At 42.6% G+C, this 18,266-nt stretch overlaps 1 protein-coding gene across 1 annotated transcript in view; it reads right to left on the bottom strand.

The window, feature by feature from the left end:
• The window catches only part of LOC142095447 (uncharacterized), a 42,009-nt gene extending 27,493 nt beyond the window's left edge, over positions 1-14,516 (bottom strand). The window contains 7 exon segments of the mRNA XM_075178392.1: positions 7,662-7,759; positions 9,096-9,213; positions 9,701-9,837; positions 9,958-10,081; positions 10,161-10,352; positions 10,448-10,574; positions 14,433-14,516. Of these exon segments, the coding sequence (XP_075034493.1) occupies positions 7,662-7,759; positions 9,096-9,213; positions 9,701-9,837; positions 9,958-10,081; positions 10,161-10,352; positions 10,448-10,525 (747 nt within the window). The 5' untranslated portion in view covers positions 10,526-10,574; positions 14,433-14,516.
• Between the last annotated feature and the right edge of the window lie 3,750 nt (positions 14,517-18,266).

Below are 18,266 nucleotides of genomic sequence, written 5' to 3'. Positions count from 1 at the left end.
TCACTGGGGTATACTTAACTAACCAGATCTTAAACACCGATAGACTAAATATTAAGATACGTCAATTCTGAAAACACTTAGGATGCTGCTCATCTAGCCCAATGACGGCTAACTCAGTCTTACAGGAAAAAAAAAGAAAAAACTTGAGAAAATGGTTTGTTTTTATTTCATGTGAGCAGGAACCAAACTGTGAAATGCTAGCCTTCAGTTCTATTGTCAGTGACAAAGTGGCCTTGGTTTATTAATAATTCCCTGATGATCAATACACTTTCCTAAATATAATTAATGGAATTCCCAAAACTATTGTGTTTCTACGGATTGGTTTAACAATATTTCTTTAAGCAAGGAATCCACAAACAATAAACATACGTCCGACATGAAAGTAGGTTTAGAAACATACCGCTTACTTGTGGGGTGGCCAAATTAGTTCAATTTAACAAATATCTTTTTGTAAATGGTAAGTTAAAATGATCACTTTTATGTTCATATTGGGGTAAATGTTCTAGAATACTTATCTTGGACTATAATGTTTGAAACGATAGACCAGTGCCCGTATGATGGATTACGGAATCTACATACAAAATCTATATATTGAGGAGCATACTACGATTGCTGTTGCGTTTTTTTTATTTGGTCACTACTAAATTAATGAAGAAGCGAATGATGATGAGTGGCACATTGGTCTCAAGTTCTATTCTAACCAGGCTGCTAGCCGCATAGAGATTGAATGCTCTTCCTTTATACATGTGGGATTTTTCCAGGTGCTCCAGTTTTCTCCCCCAGTCCAAACGGAATGTTGCCTACGACTTCAAAATCAGGTGTTTACACATAACATTCCAAACATCACCACCTACTCCTATCTGCTATCCCATCCAGCATCTTGTTTACATAAAATTGATTGTGTCACCTTTAATTGAAACTCAGAAACTGAGCTAAAAAGAAATTGCTAATGACCTCTTTGTCCTCCTGGATCTCTCTTCCACACGGTTGATCATTACACTGGCATCCATGATACCACCCTCCCCCTAGTGGTTCTCAACCCACTATTGTTCTCTGTTTCAGGAATCATTTCCGCAGAAGGAATGTGTTGCAATCGTTCAGCTTGGACAAGATGCAGAGATTGCAGTAAGGAATCCAGGCTCCTTTGATTAACCCGGAACAGGGCAGGAGATAGCATCCAGTAGCCCTCGAAAGGTCAAATAAAAAAAAAACAAAAACATTTCTGCACTCTGGATATCTGCATTAATAATCAGTAAATAAACTGTTTGGAGGTAAGGCCAAACTGGATATAAAATACTCCTGAATGATGAAGGAGAGTAATAAGTGGTCAGACACATAAGGCAAAAGAAAAGAGTTGCTGAACAGGAGGAGATAAGTCCCAACCACTCCCCTGGTGTTTAGACTGTTCCAGAGTGGGACTGATGGTCACTCCCCATGGCTCCTGAGTGAGGATCCCTGCTCCGCTCCCTGGAACTTGCAACAAGATGTGAGAGCTTCGAAAATAGCCAGGGCCAAAGATTTTGCCCAGGCTGGTTCTACCATATCATTAGGGCCCCCACAGAAGAGTGTGGCCTCTGGTCCTCTGCTTCACATGCAGTGCATAGGGCATCTGCCCTAGACTGGGCAAAAAGGTAAGATGGCTTGGCATATGGAACAAGTAAAAACTTTTGCCACAGCTCCCCCCTTCCCAGACATAGTGTGGATGAGGAAAGAAACAGAGAGAAATAGCTGCAGTGTACAACCCAATGGGGGATGTGGATCTGCAAGACACAGGTCAGGAAAAGGGAAAAATACAGGCAGAAACAGCAGGAGCTGCTGCTTGATTTTTGGAGTGGGAAGCCAACAAAGGAGGAGGTGCTCTGATGGCACCTCTCCAGAGGAGGCTACCGTCTATAGAGACTCCCCTCTGAATCCCTATGCTAAGTGTGGGGCTACCATGGGCGGAAGTCACTATCAGTTCTCTCCCTCTGTCCATCCCCAGCTTCCCCTGTGGCATTCGGAAGGCACTGCTCCCATATAGGCCCCTGCTGGGCCGACCATCGCTGGGGATCCGCACCACTTATCTCACTGGTGCAGGGTGTAGTTTCGCTCCCAGGGCGCAATGGCACTTTCTGGCACGGGGGACCCATTCTAGACCTACAGCAATTCCAGTCAGAGTTACTGTCCATGGTACCTCTTCTGCCCAAACTGTGTGCCAGCGCTGGAGAATAGCCCTCACTGGATTATTGAAAGTAAAAAATGCAATAAATAAACAAACGGTTGGAAGTAGAAGCGCCCTGCTCCTGCAGGCACTCTAGAAAATCTGAAGCAACACTAGCAGTCAATCGGGTATAAAGGGGTAGGATGTTGAGTTTTTAGGGGGGGGGGGGGATTTCAAAAGAGCCCACTTGCCTCACATTCTATACTGCAGTGTCCCCATGGGATAGAGAAAAAAAACAAAACTAACATTACTGGCCTTTCCCTCGCAGAAAAATAACTCAACAGTGCAGAAGTATCCTTTAAACAAGTCCCTTTCGATGCCCAAGGACTGGCTACCGGGTTTTAAATACAAAGCATGTAAGGATACCAGGTTTATGTTTACTCTTTTACTATACCAACTAGTAAGAAGTGACTGAGCACAGTCTCCTAGGCAAGTTTTCAGTAAATACACAATTATTGTAACACAACAGTACAACACACTGTAAAAGACTAGCACTTTCATGGATCAAGGCTAGGGGTGTTCACCGGCCAGTGCATACCTATCGCTAAAGAGCTATATCCACTTCTACTGTAGTGCTGACCCTCGGCACCTTCACTCCTTTGCCAGCAAGGCAGTGACAAAGAGTGATATCACCCCACTTTTGTTAGGCACACAAGAGAGACAAAGAGAGCTTTGAAGTCACATCCAAGTGTTCTTTCCAACGAACATAACCAGCATAACAGGAGCAATAACTCTTAGCCTGTGCAGTCAGAGCAAGATACTTTTTTTTACGGGTACAGGCCCTTTTTATAGCTAGTACGTTTATGATTTGTGTTACCTAGTATACCTGTGATAATCAGTAGCAGCTATTTATATTGTGCTGTACAGAGAACTCATATCAGTCTCTGACCCATTGGAGCTTACAGACTAAATTCCCTAACATACACACAGACATCCACCGAATTAGCAATCACTTACTGGAGGGGCTGTCTCCAGTCCTCCCTTGACCCTCATATAGATGCAGGGTGACCCCAGTGCTTGGCTATGGGAAGTCTGAATGCCAACATCAAACAATGAGGTCCCAACAAAGGAGCACGGTCATCTTGGTACTGGGGTATCTAAAGCCACCTCCTGATTTAACTCCTTACAATCTTTGTGGACAAAATCATGCTCTGAACAGACCGTCACCTTCTGCTAAATATGGCCAACCGTAACTAGAGAAAGTTCTGCAAAGACAGTGCCGGCGATCGGCTAGGTCCACATTGAACCCAAGAGACAGTAGCTCTTTTAGTGGGCCTGCTGCAAAGGCTGCCCTGAGCGCCGAACCAGCGGTGGAAAAAAGGTTGTTTTTTTTAAAAGACCTTTAAACAATTTTGAGAGGCTGCTTGAAGGATAACACATCTAGAAGAGGGAATAGTGGTATTCCTTTACAGTCAAGAAAATACAGTATAAGGTATATAGCTAGAGAGGATGCCCAGAACACCAAATCACCTTGAAAAAAATGTAAATGACTCCAAAATGTCATATAACATGAAAGTCTGTGCCTGGATCTGCTCATTTCATTAACATTATAGTATTGAAGAGCTGGTGTGAGGGAACAACAGCTAGGTGATAGGATCGCTTTCTAAAGGGAGAGTGGGAATTGACCATGTCTGGTAACACTGTCGACAGATTCATTTACAAGAATGAACCACTAAGATTCCGGAGGGGTTGCTGTATTGTCTAGGGCCCCATGCTTATCTTTTCCCAAATTTTGCATCCCTCTATGAAGAGTGGAAAACTGACCCCTTGCCTTCCCACAGGGACTAAAGGAGAGAAACGAAGGGTCCTTAGGCCCAAGATAATCAACAGGAGAAAATAACAGTTTTCCCCTGTGGCCTGGAAAATTATTATTATTATTATCTAGTTTGGGATCCAACAGTATGACTCCAGGGTTCTCAGCCTCCCATGATTGGCGAGACTGCCAATGGTGACTCCCCCTAGATATTCCAAAGCCTCATGGTTATCTCCACAATATCAGCAAATCTGGTGTTTGTTCTTTCAGATTGCAGACTCCCCTCCAATTGCTCCAACCACTTCTCCACTGTTTTAATCCAAGCAGAAGCTAAGCTATGTCTAAGGGAAGCCCTTGTCACCATGTAAATGTATTTAAGTGTGGCCTATCTGTGCTATCTCATAATGTAGCAGTGACTGGAATCAGAATTGTGGTGAGTTTAGAGCATTAGGTGGGGATTGCCATTTTTCTGTATCCTCGCTAGGGAGATATGGCAAGATATGTAACCTGAAATCTACAGTGAGGTCTAGCTCACACTTTGCTAAGCAGGTCCTCCAACTGAGCAGATGAGGGAAAGGAAACTCAACATTTTTCATCTTGTACAGTGAATGGTCTAGAATCTCAAATTGTTCGCTGTCCTTAATCTCTAGTGTCTACCTGAGGGCACACACTAAATCATTCACTTCCTGCTTTTGGTAGGTAACCTTGTTAGGACACAAGAAAACCTCAGCATCAGAGCCTTCCACCACTTCTCCTGCCTCCTAGGAAGAAATCCTTGACTCAGACCCTTCCAAAGTCCGGAGACCAGCATTGACCTTGCCATGCCCTAAGCCCAAGCCTGCTCAGTCAGGCATTGTAAGGGCAAACCCCAAAAGGTCTGGGGAGAGTGGCTAAAGTGAGGATATTACGCCCCTGAGACTGTTGTGGGAGGGGCAGAGGAGGGAACATCTCTGGTCTGCTCCCTAGGGTGTGCGGCGAGCTATAGCTGCACTGAAATAGTCTGGGAAAGAGACTTAACCCAGGCTGGCTCCACCACCATGGTGGGCACACTCACAGGCGGCATGGGATGGGCTACTAGTCCTCCACCTGACATGCCCCGCACAGGGCATCCACCCAAGATGGTTGCAACGCACTTTTGAATTACAGTCAAAAATCTGTCCCTACTGCCCCCCCTTCAGGCTTGGTCCTGGATGTACCCCCCTTCCCAGACAGAGTATTAAAAAAAAAAGAAAGAGGACTGTTACACAGTCCAGGAGGATGTGGAGTTGTAAAAGATACAGGAAAAGCCCATAGAAAACCAGTAATTTAATAAATTCACCACTCAGGTGATAAGATGGATGTGGAGGAGATGCTGCATCTGGTTGCTCCCTAGATGGTCGCTGTGTCCTTTCTGGTGACTGTGACTAATTGGGAAGTCACACCAGGGAGGTGGTGCCGATATCACCTCACCCCAAGGGACCCAGCACCTAGGGATGGCTGCTATCCAAAGGAAAGCCCCCTTGGCCTTCCTTTGCCTACTGTGACATTTACCGTCCTTCCTTCCAGGACAGGACAAGATCTTCCAAGGTAATTGGAGCTCACGCTAAGTACATTTATCAGGAGTTACGAAAGGTTCGATCCGTTGCTCCCTGGAATGGAAAATTACAGACTGTACCGCTTTGAATGTGGAGATCATCTTGCCTAACACCTCATTGCAGATGTGCACAGACATCAGTCTCCACATTTTTATCGGGAGCTTCGACTCCTCTAGAGTCCAAAGGCCCTGAAAATGGTACTGAAGTGTGACAGCCCCCAGCCTGGAAGGCTGGTGTCTGTGGTTACCAATAGTCAGTCCCAAATGGCGAATGGGTGACCTCTGTTGAAGATGCCACCCATCAATTACCGAAGTAGCGAAGGCACACCTTTGGAGAACGTCTTAGATCTGGCTGCCAGAGAACAGAAATGTGCCCAGCTCAGGTAGACCCTACAAAAAAAGCTAAAGTACACAGAGTATAGAGGGGTAGGAGCTTTAGCCAATAAATTTAAAGTGCCCAATCCCTGTCACTGCACTCCATACCCCAGTGTCCCCCATAGGTTGAATTATCCCAGTGTCCAAATTATATTCTCTTTTGGTTGGTGTGAAAAAACATCCTCAAAAAGAGAACGGGATGTACCAGCTTAGATATTTTTGTAGCTGATTATACAACTGTGTGATTCCAAAGTTTAGGTCATCTTCTGGACATGAAATTGCTAATGCTGGGACTGTATAACAAATCTGAGGAGGCACTGGTGTCCCTCCCAGATTGGAACATGTTGAGGATGGGTCTGAAGAACCCATCTGGCTTCTGTACCAAGAAAAGATAGCAGTAAAATACCAAACCCATATGGCCTTCTGGAACTAGGAACCTTATGCCAGAGTAGAGCAGGGCTTGAATGGTTTCCTGTTATTAAAGTAATTTTATCGTTTTCCAATAAGCATTGTCTAAGAGATTTCTTGTGTTTCCAAAGCACAAACAATTTATTTAGCAGATGCAAAAGTTTTAGCAATTCAATACATAATTATAATACAGTACAGCCGATACCAAAGATACATACATACCGCCGCGCATTCGCTGCGCTCAGCTGGTACCAGCTACAGTACTTCAGTCCAGAAGACTGTGGTCAGAGATTACTGGGCTAGCTGGTCCCAGGGATCTTGTATATATACACCCAGTGCTACAGAGAAAACAATACAGATGACGTGGCTTCTATAGGTCCAGGCTTCAGGAGGGTCCAGTGTAAACAGGTCATAGGCCAGTTCAAACAACCCCCTCCAAGGGTGAGGGTCAACATTCCAGATGATTCTCCCGCCCAGAAACTAGTTTAAGCTAATCTATTCACAATACACAGTCAGTAACATGTTAAACATTTATTCCCTAACATCGCTAACTAGAGTATGCAATGTGCGATCCCTTCGGTGAATGAACCGGACAACTGCGAATGAACCTTAAATATCACTAAAGTGTACATATAACCTCAATATATATAACTATAAACTAAATACCATCTGCTCACACTCACTGTGGAATGGAACCATTATAAATATGAAATATATAAATAACTGAATGTGAGAGTGCGAGTGTATGCGTGCGTATTTTATCGTGTGATCGCGCCGTGCCGCGTGTTACGTGGTGTACTGATCGCAATCGCACGATAAAACAATATCAATTGACTTTCGTTCATCCAATTATACGACTTCGACACCGTAGAGCCCAATGTCTTGGTCTACAGGTAGGCCAGTGGCCAGAGGGAGCTGAAAGCTGCACTCTAAATACACTTGTGAATCGACAGCAGCAGTGAAAAACAGAACAGTCTACAGTAAACAACTGGATGCTGCTGCAGATCTACTAAATTGCATTTTGTATTACATTTTATTAATTTGCTTTAGTTGACTGGGCGGAAGCACTAAACATGGAAATGCCTCTTTTCAGACATGACTCGAGATGTTTTTGACTAGGATTATAAATAATTAGGTAACAATTGATTGAAAGTCACATAAACCAATTCAAACATGGGATAGGATTGGAGGTCTAGAAGGTTTTATCCATGGCTGAGTATTGCACCACTACAACTATTCCATTTTGCTCATGACATATGTAAATAGTGACACAAAACACCAAAAATCCTTACTTGGAAATACAAGAAAATAATGGACATACATTACTGACTGATGTTGTGAGGATACATTACCTCATTATGTCTTTTGTAGGATTTTTCCTTCAATGTATAAGCATCTGCATAAAGAGGACTGGGGCATTTCTCTGGTGTGCCATCGATACTGGATTCATCTGTAGAAAACACACACTGTGACTGAATACAGCACTATGCAGGCTCAATGTTTTAAAATGTAAAGACGATGGCCAAAATAAATTAGCTGGAGTTAATTCTTAAATTACTATGTACGTGCATATGCAATAGTGTGACATACAGACGTGTTCTCACTAACAAAAAAACACACAAATCGGGAAGTTAGACTTCAACAAATTCATTGTTGTGACAATCTGGTGGGCTGTAGGTAGTTCTGTTCTCCATACAGTTCAAAACTGGGGAAACAGGTGCTGCGAGCAGACTGAACACACAAGAAAGTACTCTACAGCTAAATGTTATAGAGTGCACATCAGCATCTTGTCACCGCTGCCTGAGTTATTAACCAACAAACTTGCAGATCAGACCTATTTCCACCTTAGAGTAGATTTATGAGCTTGACCAAATAGTGATAATGGAAGAATTGTTCCCGAACAAAACAAAAAAAAAAAGTCTTTAAAAATATACAGACCAATTAGATCAGTCTCATGAACATTTGTTTTTAATCCCAGTGCCTGTTAAATGATCACTTAACCACAAATTGATATTTAAGTTATGAACTATGGGGAGAGCTGGGAAATAAAGTTTAAACCGCCTGACATCCATTCTCAGAAAGTAATGTAAAGTTGGCTATATATCATTGTATGATGATGGTGTATTGTTATATATGTGGCTTTACTTGTTGTTAAAATATTCCTAGGTGGGTTTTTTAGGTACCACTAGATTCTCTAACATGCCCACTAAAAGCCATTTTCACCTGGGGTATTTATAGTGCTTTTTTTTTTTGACTAAGACGGAAACGGCTTTTGGCTCTATATAAAAAAACACATGTTTTTCCATCAGTAGCTATCTATCTGTATGTGTTTCATCACTACCTATTAGTGATCTGTAACAGTTCTTTTAAGAGCTACTGTTGCACAATAAACACTACAGATCCTGCTCTATTTCTGTAAGATTGATAATAACTGCTGAAATCCTGTGACCTACAGATAAGAGTTTTCACTGATTTGTCCCCCAGCATTCCCGTGTCGAATGCAGCAACCTGAGTCAACCTTCTGCCTGCTACCCTGCATTCCTGATCCAAAGAAAGAGATCAGGAGGAACCAGCCACAGTCACCAGAAAAGAGATTCCAAAGCAGCTACACACCACCCAGAAGCAAGTGTGATGGTGGCAGTGACTACTCTCCTACAACTGGTGAACAGTTGCATTTGTTTGCAGATACTTTTACCGCATTACTTTGTAGTGACAGAAGACGGTGTATGATAAGAGATTGGTGCAGTCCCTCAACAACGACAATGTATCTAGTCATTATTACTCACCTGTGCTTATATCTATTGGAGCTTCCATATCCAGACACTGCTGTTTACTCATCACGTAGGTCCCTTCTCCTTTGACTAGAGGCATAATATCAGATGGCCAAATATTTAACTCTTCATCCTAAGTGTCACACATAACAATACGGATCAGTAACTCCTGACCTTTACAGAATTAATTTAAAGGTTGAGTTACTGCAAAATATAACAAGTGTATATATCACACACAGCATATCTGCTTCTACATTAGAATGCTTAGACACAGTCATTCAATACACACATATGCATGTATAACTGTATGAATGCAATATCTTAGAGAGAAAATGTGTATGAAAAGAATTATGTTTATTTTACTGTTACTGTTCAGAGCCTTATTCTTCTGTATATTTGAAATCATTTAATGACCAATAAATCTAAAATAAAAGTTGCCTTCTAGAAGTTAACTTGACAAACACATATATCGTCCGGAGTTTCGTCAGAATATCATGAGCACTGCAGGCAAATAGCGGGACAACGGTGTATGCAATAGTATTTCAAGAGGCCAAAATGTCAAAAGGTAGATTACTAATGAAAACTGAGGTTAAACACTAATCACAATGTATACATAATACCTCAGCATGTTTCTTGTTGTAGGATTGGTGATGTTCCTCATTACAATCTTGTAGGATATTGTGATCTTCCTCTGTGAAATCCATTGAATAAAGAGGACTGGGACATCTCTCTGGTTTATTTTGCTTACTGGATCTAACTGTAGGAAGCACACACGGTCACTTAATACATTTTTATATAGAATTTATAAGAACATGTGTGTATCGAACTGGCCTCAATACCCCTCTCTCCTTTATAACTGATTAATGTTTACTCTTACCCAGTGATATGACAGGTTGCTGTTTCTCCACTGCAACATCCTTGTAGAGATCCTTGTGTCCTTCTACATACTCCCACTCCTCCATGGAGAAATAGACAGTGACATCCTGACACCTTATAGGAACCTGACACACACAATGATACAGTCATCACCCAGACACATCCCCTGGTGTTACTGTATAATGTCCCATTCCCAGCAGTCACCTCTCCAGTCAGCAGCTGAATGATCTTGTTGGTGAGTTCTAGAATCCTCTGGTCATTGTTTCTCTCATGAATCAGTGAGTGAGGTGGAGGTTCTGTGATGGGGCTCTGGGTCCTGCTCAATCCTCCTGATACATGGGGACGGCTGCTGGGTGTCACATGTTCACCGGACTTCTTCCCCACTACTGTGTAATCCTGTGTAATGAGAGAGAAACTAAGGAATATCACTACAAAGCGAGAGACATGACAAGTACAATGAATTTTGTTGCGACATTCCCAGAACCCCTCACCTCTCCAGTCAGCAGGTAGATGATCTCCAGGGTGATATTTAATATCTGCTTACTCATGTGACTCCTGTCCTTGTCCATCTTGAGACCGAGCTATGGTCCTGGTGGAATGAACAGCTTCTGAGATCACCTGCATAAAAGGATGTGTAAACAGTCAGAGGTGGTGTTGTTCAAGAGAGAATCTTTATGATTAATAAGCAGTACCAAAAGTAAAAAATAAAGTTTCTAAAGTATGTATGTCCTCTAGAGAACTACTACTGTCTTGCTTTATGGTAAAGCTTATCACTGCCTGTGCAGGAAGAATAGTTCACCACATTGTGGTGAAAAGTGACTGGTTAGTGTATAAATACTATACATTGCCTTCTAAACTGGTGAGCTGAGCTGTGAACTAGGCCTTGACAACAACCTAAAGCCACCAATGAGGTGATGGGTTCCCAGTGTGTTGGTGTGTATATACTGTATATCATCATCATCATCATCATCATTTATTTATATAGCGCCACTAATTCCGCTGCGGAATTAGTGGCGCTATATAAATAAATGATAGAGATACAATTGTACAGAGAACTCAATCACATCAGTCCCTGCCCCATTGGAGCTTACAGTCTAAATTCCCTAACATACACACACAGACAGAGAGAGAGGCACACACAGACTAGGGTCAATTTGTTAGCAGCCAATTAACCTACCAGTTTGTTTTTTGGAGTGTGGGAGGAAACCGGAGCACCCGGAGGAAACCCACGCAAACACGGGGAGAACATACAAACTCCTCACAGATAAGGCCATGGTCGGGAATTGAACTCATGACCCCAGTGCTGTGAGGCAGAAGTGCTAACCACTATGCCACCGTGCTGCCCCACGTATATAAAATAAGGTGATTCCGAAACAGAGAGCTTGGTGTCAACATTTACTAGATTGTAATGATTTGTGTCCTGGAAATGTCTTTATTGTTTTGTATTTATCAAATAAACAGTACAATTCCCCTAATTCTGATTACTGGATGCAATTCTTTCTATTTTTCTAAATAAAATTCTTATTATGTATTTAAATAAAAAACAAAGAATGCCATGATAACCACAATCAGTGGGATTATATAGCTAAACTCTATATAAGAGGCTCACTTCTAATCCCTTGTAGTGCACTGGCTTTTTTCCTTTAGCCTCCATAGGAATACTTGTGAAGGTCAATATAAGATGAGAATTGAGAGTTACACTATAGGTCCAGCAAAGAGTGTGGTCTAGTTGCTTTGTAGAGTGTGGGAGGAGTGACCAGTGTCTGAGTAGCTTGCACACAGACTAGTTTCTACATAGTAAAGGTCAGTGCACACATCACTGAGAGAGGATAGCATGTTGAGTCATTTGGGACTCTGAGACTGTAGAAACGTGAAATGTTATTTTTAGTATACTTGTGGTCACATATGTTTACAAGTTGCACAAAATACTACCTACATAAAATATGACATATTACACATGCACTGGCAGCAGGGTGGCTCAGTGGTTAGCACTTCTGCCTCACAGCACTGGGGTCATGAGTTCAATTCCCGATCATGGCCATCAGTGTGGAGTTTGCATGTTCTCCCTGTGTTTCTGTGGGTTTCCTTCGGGTGCTCCGGTTTCCTCCCACACTCCAACAACATACTGGTAGGTTAATTGGCTGCTAACAAATTGACCCTAGTCTGAGTGTCTATCTGTCTGTCTGTGTTAGTGAATTTAGACTGTAAGCCCAAATGTGGCAGCGACTGAAGTGAGCGAGTTCTCTGTACAGCGCTGCAGAATTAGTGGCGCTATATAAATAAATGGTAATAATGCAGTGTTTGTATTTGCACAAACCAATAGAGTTATGTTCAGGAATTGTTACCAATAGAATAACACTTGCATTTATTAACTATATCTAAAGGATTGGAAGTATTGCCATGCCATTTAGACCTTAACTCAGTATAGCATTATCATTGGCAGATTGGACATCTGTGTCAGAACTATCCCTTAACAAATGTTTCATCATGTCTCAGCTGTGTGCGCTGAATACGGACTAACCGGGGAACAGAAGGTGAAGGGTGTTGCTATGCCTCATATGCTGTGTAATATTTATTACTTTACTATCATTTATTTATATAGCGCCGATCATATTACACAGCGCTGTACAGAAAATATATAACCATCCACGTCAGACCCTGCCCCACTGGAGCTTACAATCTAAATTCCCTAACACATAGACACACAGGTCCATTTTATCAGAAGCCCATTAATCTACCAGTATGTTTTTGGAGAACATACAAACACTACACAGAGGGAGTTAGTGGCGGTGGTGATATGACTGTGCAATGCTAGCCACTTTGCTACCATAGTTCTTTTCTTGTACATTTGAACTTTTATTTATAATCATAAACAAGCTGTTAACTACAAATCTCTGTCTGTCTGACTGGCTGTGGAGCCAAAAGTCCTAAAAACCCTTAAAAGAACCTTGAATGTGTACAGATATCCTGTCACACTATTACAATAAGGGAGTATTTTTAGAATACAGAAGTTATGGCAATATATGCATACACGTCTAAATAATATCAGTATAATCAGTGAGTTCTGATACTTTGCAATGTGGGGATCATCAGGCCACATATAAAGGATCTACAATTGTTTTCATTCAGTGGTTTTGTTTTTCCTGGGGCTGCATTTGGCAGCCTATGAATTAGACGTATATGGGAAAACGTACATAGCCATGCCTAAATGTAAAAACAATAAATACTGTATAGGGCAGCACGCCAAGTGGTTAGCACTTCTGCCTCACAGCACTGGGGTCATGAGTTCAATTCCCGACCATGGCCTTATCTGTGAGGAGTTTGTATGTTCTCCCCGTGTTTGCGTGGGTTTCCTCCCACATTTCAAAAACATACTAGTAGGTTAATTGGCTGCTAACAAATTGACCCTAGTGTCCTAGTGTGTGTGTGTGTGTGTGTGTGTGTGTGTATGTGTGTGTGTCTGTCTATGTCAGGGAATTTAGACTGTAAGCCCCAATGGGGCAGGGACTGATGTGAGCGAGTTCTCTGTACAGCGCTGCGGAATCAGTGGCGCTATATAAATAAACGATGATGATGATTTTGCTGTGCACATTCTGTGTGGTCCAGTGTGCAAGTGTGTGCCACACTGTGTCCCCACGTCATTGAGTATTGTAGGTGCATAGCGCTGCGGAATCAGTGGCGCTACATAAATAAATGGTGATAATGATGATAGTCATAGTAGCTGGCAGTTAGTGATGGCTGCACTTTAGCACTTACCGCCATACATAGGGAACACGTGTATTTCCGGCAATGAGTATAAAGCGAAAGAAAAACACACCGGGCTACACACAGATACTCAGAGCCGGCAGAAAGTGCCTTCTTTTAGACCCAAAAGAGGAAGAGATAAACAGTGAAGGGCAATCATGAGTGTCTTGACATTTCTACAGTGACTGGTTCATCTTTCATGTCTCCACCTTCCTCTGTATCTCCTCATTCCAGCAGTACCACACCACTGATTTCTGCCCAGAAATGTCAGTCGTCACTGGCTGCTGTCATATTGGTGGCTGACAATGCTTCTGCCTTACAATAACCACACACCTTTCCCCAGCACCTCCAATTATAATTCTGCTACCTCAGGTATCAATTGTTCCCCACTCATCATAGATTGTAAGCACTGTATGATATATGTTGTCACTTTATAAGTAAAGAATAATATATTTAACCTTTTTACTTAAATTATAACCTAGTATGGACATAAGTAATCTGGGTGAAATAAGGTATCTGACATTTTGCTGTGGGGATAACATTATCTCTACGGAGTATAATGTGCATATGGTGTGCAATAATGTGTGTGGGATTAACTCTGTTCTTTGTATAAAGGATTTAATATGAATGATAGGACAACAAATAATATTTCTCTTACATAGCCTGCAAACAGTTCCCTATGTCCTGTATAATGTGTATTTAACATGAACAGCATATTAAATTAACACTTACCGTGAAAACCTCTTGTTTCTATCACCTAAATCCTTACACACCGGAATAGGAAGCTATTTTAATCAATTTAGTTCCTGGTTTTGCGGTCCACTAAGCTTAATGCTTCATTATTGCACTTACATCCGGGTTAAAAGTAACGTTGGACTTTCCGGGTCGTGCGTTTCACCCATCTGGCTTGTGTTCCATTTGACTGTGCGTTCCACCTGGCGTGAGTTCCATCCGACTTCCTAGCTGTGTGTTCCACCCGACTTTGCAAACTGTGCGTTCCACAGAGCTACCTAGTCTGTGTTCCACATGACTTCCAGCCTGTGCGTTCCATCGCGTCTTAGAGTATGGTGTGTGTGTAATTCATTCCAGGTTACAGTTACTCTCACATAACGGCTAAACGTGGTTGGGGTTCTATTATTAGGTCAATTTATTCAAAGGAACCAGACCTAAAATTCTCTCTTGGCATATGATAATATTTTATTTCTGCTACTCAAATATTTGGGGTAACAATACTAGTCCTATTAAATAATTAAGTATGTCAGGACCACGCATTTGGCAATTTTTTGCTCACAGGAAAAGCCAGTATTTTCTTTATTAAAGCAGCAATCCCACATAGAAGATATTTTTTTCGTTAAAATGCAACAGCAATCCCTTGAAAAAACATAAATCACCAGGGCAGGCTATAAGAAGAATGTTGATAATTACAATGTTTGTTTGCTATTTTTCCTTCAGTCTGCTAGTAATAATTCATAATTCTGTGTAGTGTATTGGTTACCAGACAACCACAGTCAAATGGTACATTATGTAATGAGCAGAGAGGCTTTGGAATACCACTCTGACCTCTATTTGAACTATGCACTGTGAGATCTTCTCCCCCTCTGCTATCATATGATGTGTTGACAGTCTGAGCCTGTGTAGCAAACTGACTGTATCTGTGTTTGGCAGCCAATGTGTTTTGTGTCTGTCTGTGCACTGTGACATCTTCCTCCTACTTCTCCTCCTTTGCTTTCACATGACTTGCTTTGAGCTTTGACCCTGTGGCATCCATACTACAATGACCTGTAGTTGAATAGCTGAGACAATGACAATCCGATACTCAGGGCCGCCGAGAGGGGGGGGGAGCGGGTACAGTTTACCCGGGCCCGGCCATGCCAGGGGGCCCGGGCCGGGCCCCCGCTGCTAATTAATTTTTTTTTTTTTAATTTTTCTGTCTTGCGCTTTTTTTTAAACTTTTTTTTTTTTTTTCCCGCGGGGGGGGGGGGGGGGTCTTGGGAGCTGGGAGGAAGAATAAATTAAAAAAAATAAAATAAAATAAATACTCACGTGATCGCGCGGCGCCGTGTCCCTCCTCTCCTCCATTCACACTGACTGCCGGGCGTGACGTCATCAAGTCACGCCTGTCAGTCAGTGAGGAGCGCCGCAGCCAGCAGGAAGAAAGAAGACAGAAGGGGAGACAGAAGAGCAGAAAAGAAAAGAAAGAAGTTGACAAAAGGTAAGTAAAGAAACGGAGAGGCAAGGGGAGGAAAACAGGGAGGGACAGTACTATAAAGAAAGGGGACAGAGAAACAGAGGAGGAAAAAAAGGAGAGAGCCACAGAGGAATAAAAAAAAAATTGGGGAAAGAGGAACAGAGGAGGGGAAAAAAAGTGGGAGAGAGGAACAGAGGAGGGAAAAAAAGGAGAGAGCCACAGGGGAATAAAAAAAAAAGTGGGAGAGAGGAACAGAGGAGGAAAAAAAGGAGAGAGCCACAGAGGAATAAAAAAAAAATTGGGGAAAGAGGAACAGAGGAGGGGAAAAAAAGTGGGAGAGAGGAACAGAGGAGGGAAAAAAAGGAGAGAGCCACAGGGGAATAAAAAAAAAATTGGGGAAAGAGGAACAGAGGAGGGGAAAAAAAGTGGGAGAAAGGAACAGAGGAGGAAAAAAAGTGGGAGAGAGGCACAAAGTAAAAAAGAAGGGGGAAAAGCAGCATGGAGGTCGCAGTGTGAGCATAAGGGGGTACAGTGTAGTTGTGATGAAGGGGCACAGTATTGTGTGTGTAATGGCACAGGGGGCTTGTTGCAATGTAGTGTGTGTGAGGTAGGTGGCAGCTAATTAATGGGCGCTATTTTGTTTGTAGGGTGATGGTGAGGCAATTTAATAGTAGGGACTATTAATTTAAGATGGGGTGGTTTGGGGGCTATTGAATCTTGGGGTGAGTTTAGGGAGAATGAGGTCTATTTATTAAATGTGACTATGAATTATTTAATGGCAGTGATGGTTGCGGGAAATAGGTATTGCTGGGGCTGTTTGCAGGAAGGGATATAGGTTTATTTATTAAATGTGAATAGTATTATTTTAATGTTGGGGCTAATTATTAATCGTGGGTGCTATTGATTTAACGCTGGGGCTGGCTGTAATTTTCTAAATGTAGCCATTTTTTTTTCAAAATAGGTCCTTCAACATTTCTGGATCCGGACAAGCCACAACTAAAGAAAGCAGCAGCCACAGGTGGAGAAAGTGAGAAGAACAGGTAGGAGAGAGCAGCACAGTGTGTGAAATGTTGTGATTCTAGTAGGGACAATACCAATTTTTGGTGAATGTTGTGTCCAATGTAAGGTGTAGGCCAAGACTGAACTGTTTGTGTACACACTGCATTGTTTGTATACTACCCTGTGGTGGTAGATGTCCTGAAAGTCAGGAGTGCTTGAACATATGTGACGCTCCGGCGAATTGAGAGCCTAGTGGTTTTTATGTTAGCCACGCCCCAATGGCACGTTTGCCACGCCCCCAAATGCATGACCACACCTCCCAAAAATTTTGCACTGCCGTTTGGCTAGCCACGCCCCTGAATATATGACCATATACCTAATTTTTTTTGCGCCGCCGTAAGGCGGCGCAAAAAAATTTTGGGGCTTACTTCACTATGAGGGGGGCCCCATGAATTTGTTGTACCCGGGCCCTGAATTCTTCTTGGCAGCCCTGCCGATACTCAACATCTCCAAATCCGAGCTCATTATCTTTCCCCCTGACAACATTCTTATCCCTCCCAGTTGATAACATCCCGACCTTCATGCCTACTGCCTTGCAGTCAGCTCTTCTCATTTGCAGTCCTTTACTATAGCCTGCCGCCTCCTCCTCCGTAACAATACTAAAATCCATCCCTTCCTCTCTCAGGAAGTATCCAAAACCTTGGTCCATTCACTCATCATATTTTGTGTTTACTACTGCAATCTCTTATTCTATGGCCTTCCTGACTCCCATCCCCCCGTTGATCCATCCAGAATGCTGCGGGTAGGATCATCTTCTCCTTTCGTCGCTCCTCTTCTGCTGATTCTCTCTATGAATCCCTTCACTGACTCACTATTTGTTCCAGCATTAAGTTCAAGCTCCTCTACCACACAGTATCCTCACCAACACATCTCCATACATCTCTGACCTTGTTTTTAGGTACACCTGGTTACTACACTATGCCTTGATCCCACGCCTGTCCTCCACTCTCATTACTTCCTCACACTCCCACCTCCTAGACTTCTCCCATTCTGTCCCCCACCATTGGATCTCCTTAGCTCATCCCACCCATTCTTCCTCAATCTACAATCCTTAAACTGCTCCCTCAAAACTCACCTCTTCATTTTTGCCTATCTAACCTCCTCTTCCTTTATCCGCCATATCAAATTTATTCCAGCTGCCCCTACTGTCCCCTACTGTCTCTCACCTCCGCTCCTTCTAGAATGTAAGCTCTCAGGGGCAGGATCCTCTCTCCCTATTGTCTCATGTCTGTCTACTGTCCATCTTCCTCATATGTCCTTGTCATGTCTTTTGCTACATTCTGTGTAAGTCCCTACGTTTTTTTTTTTTACTCACATTT

The sequence above is a fragment of the Mixophyes fleayi genome, chromosome 6 (assembly GCF_038048845.1).
Source record: "Mixophyes fleayi isolate aMixFle1 chromosome 6, aMixFle1.hap1, whole genome shotgun sequence".
Classification (NCBI taxonomy): domain Eukaryota; kingdom Metazoa; phylum Chordata; class Amphibia; order Anura; family Limnodynastidae; genus Mixophyes; species Mixophyes fleayi.
The sequence above is the reverse complement of the archived record's forward strand: the minus strand, read 5'-3'. Positions and strand labels throughout refer to the sequence as shown.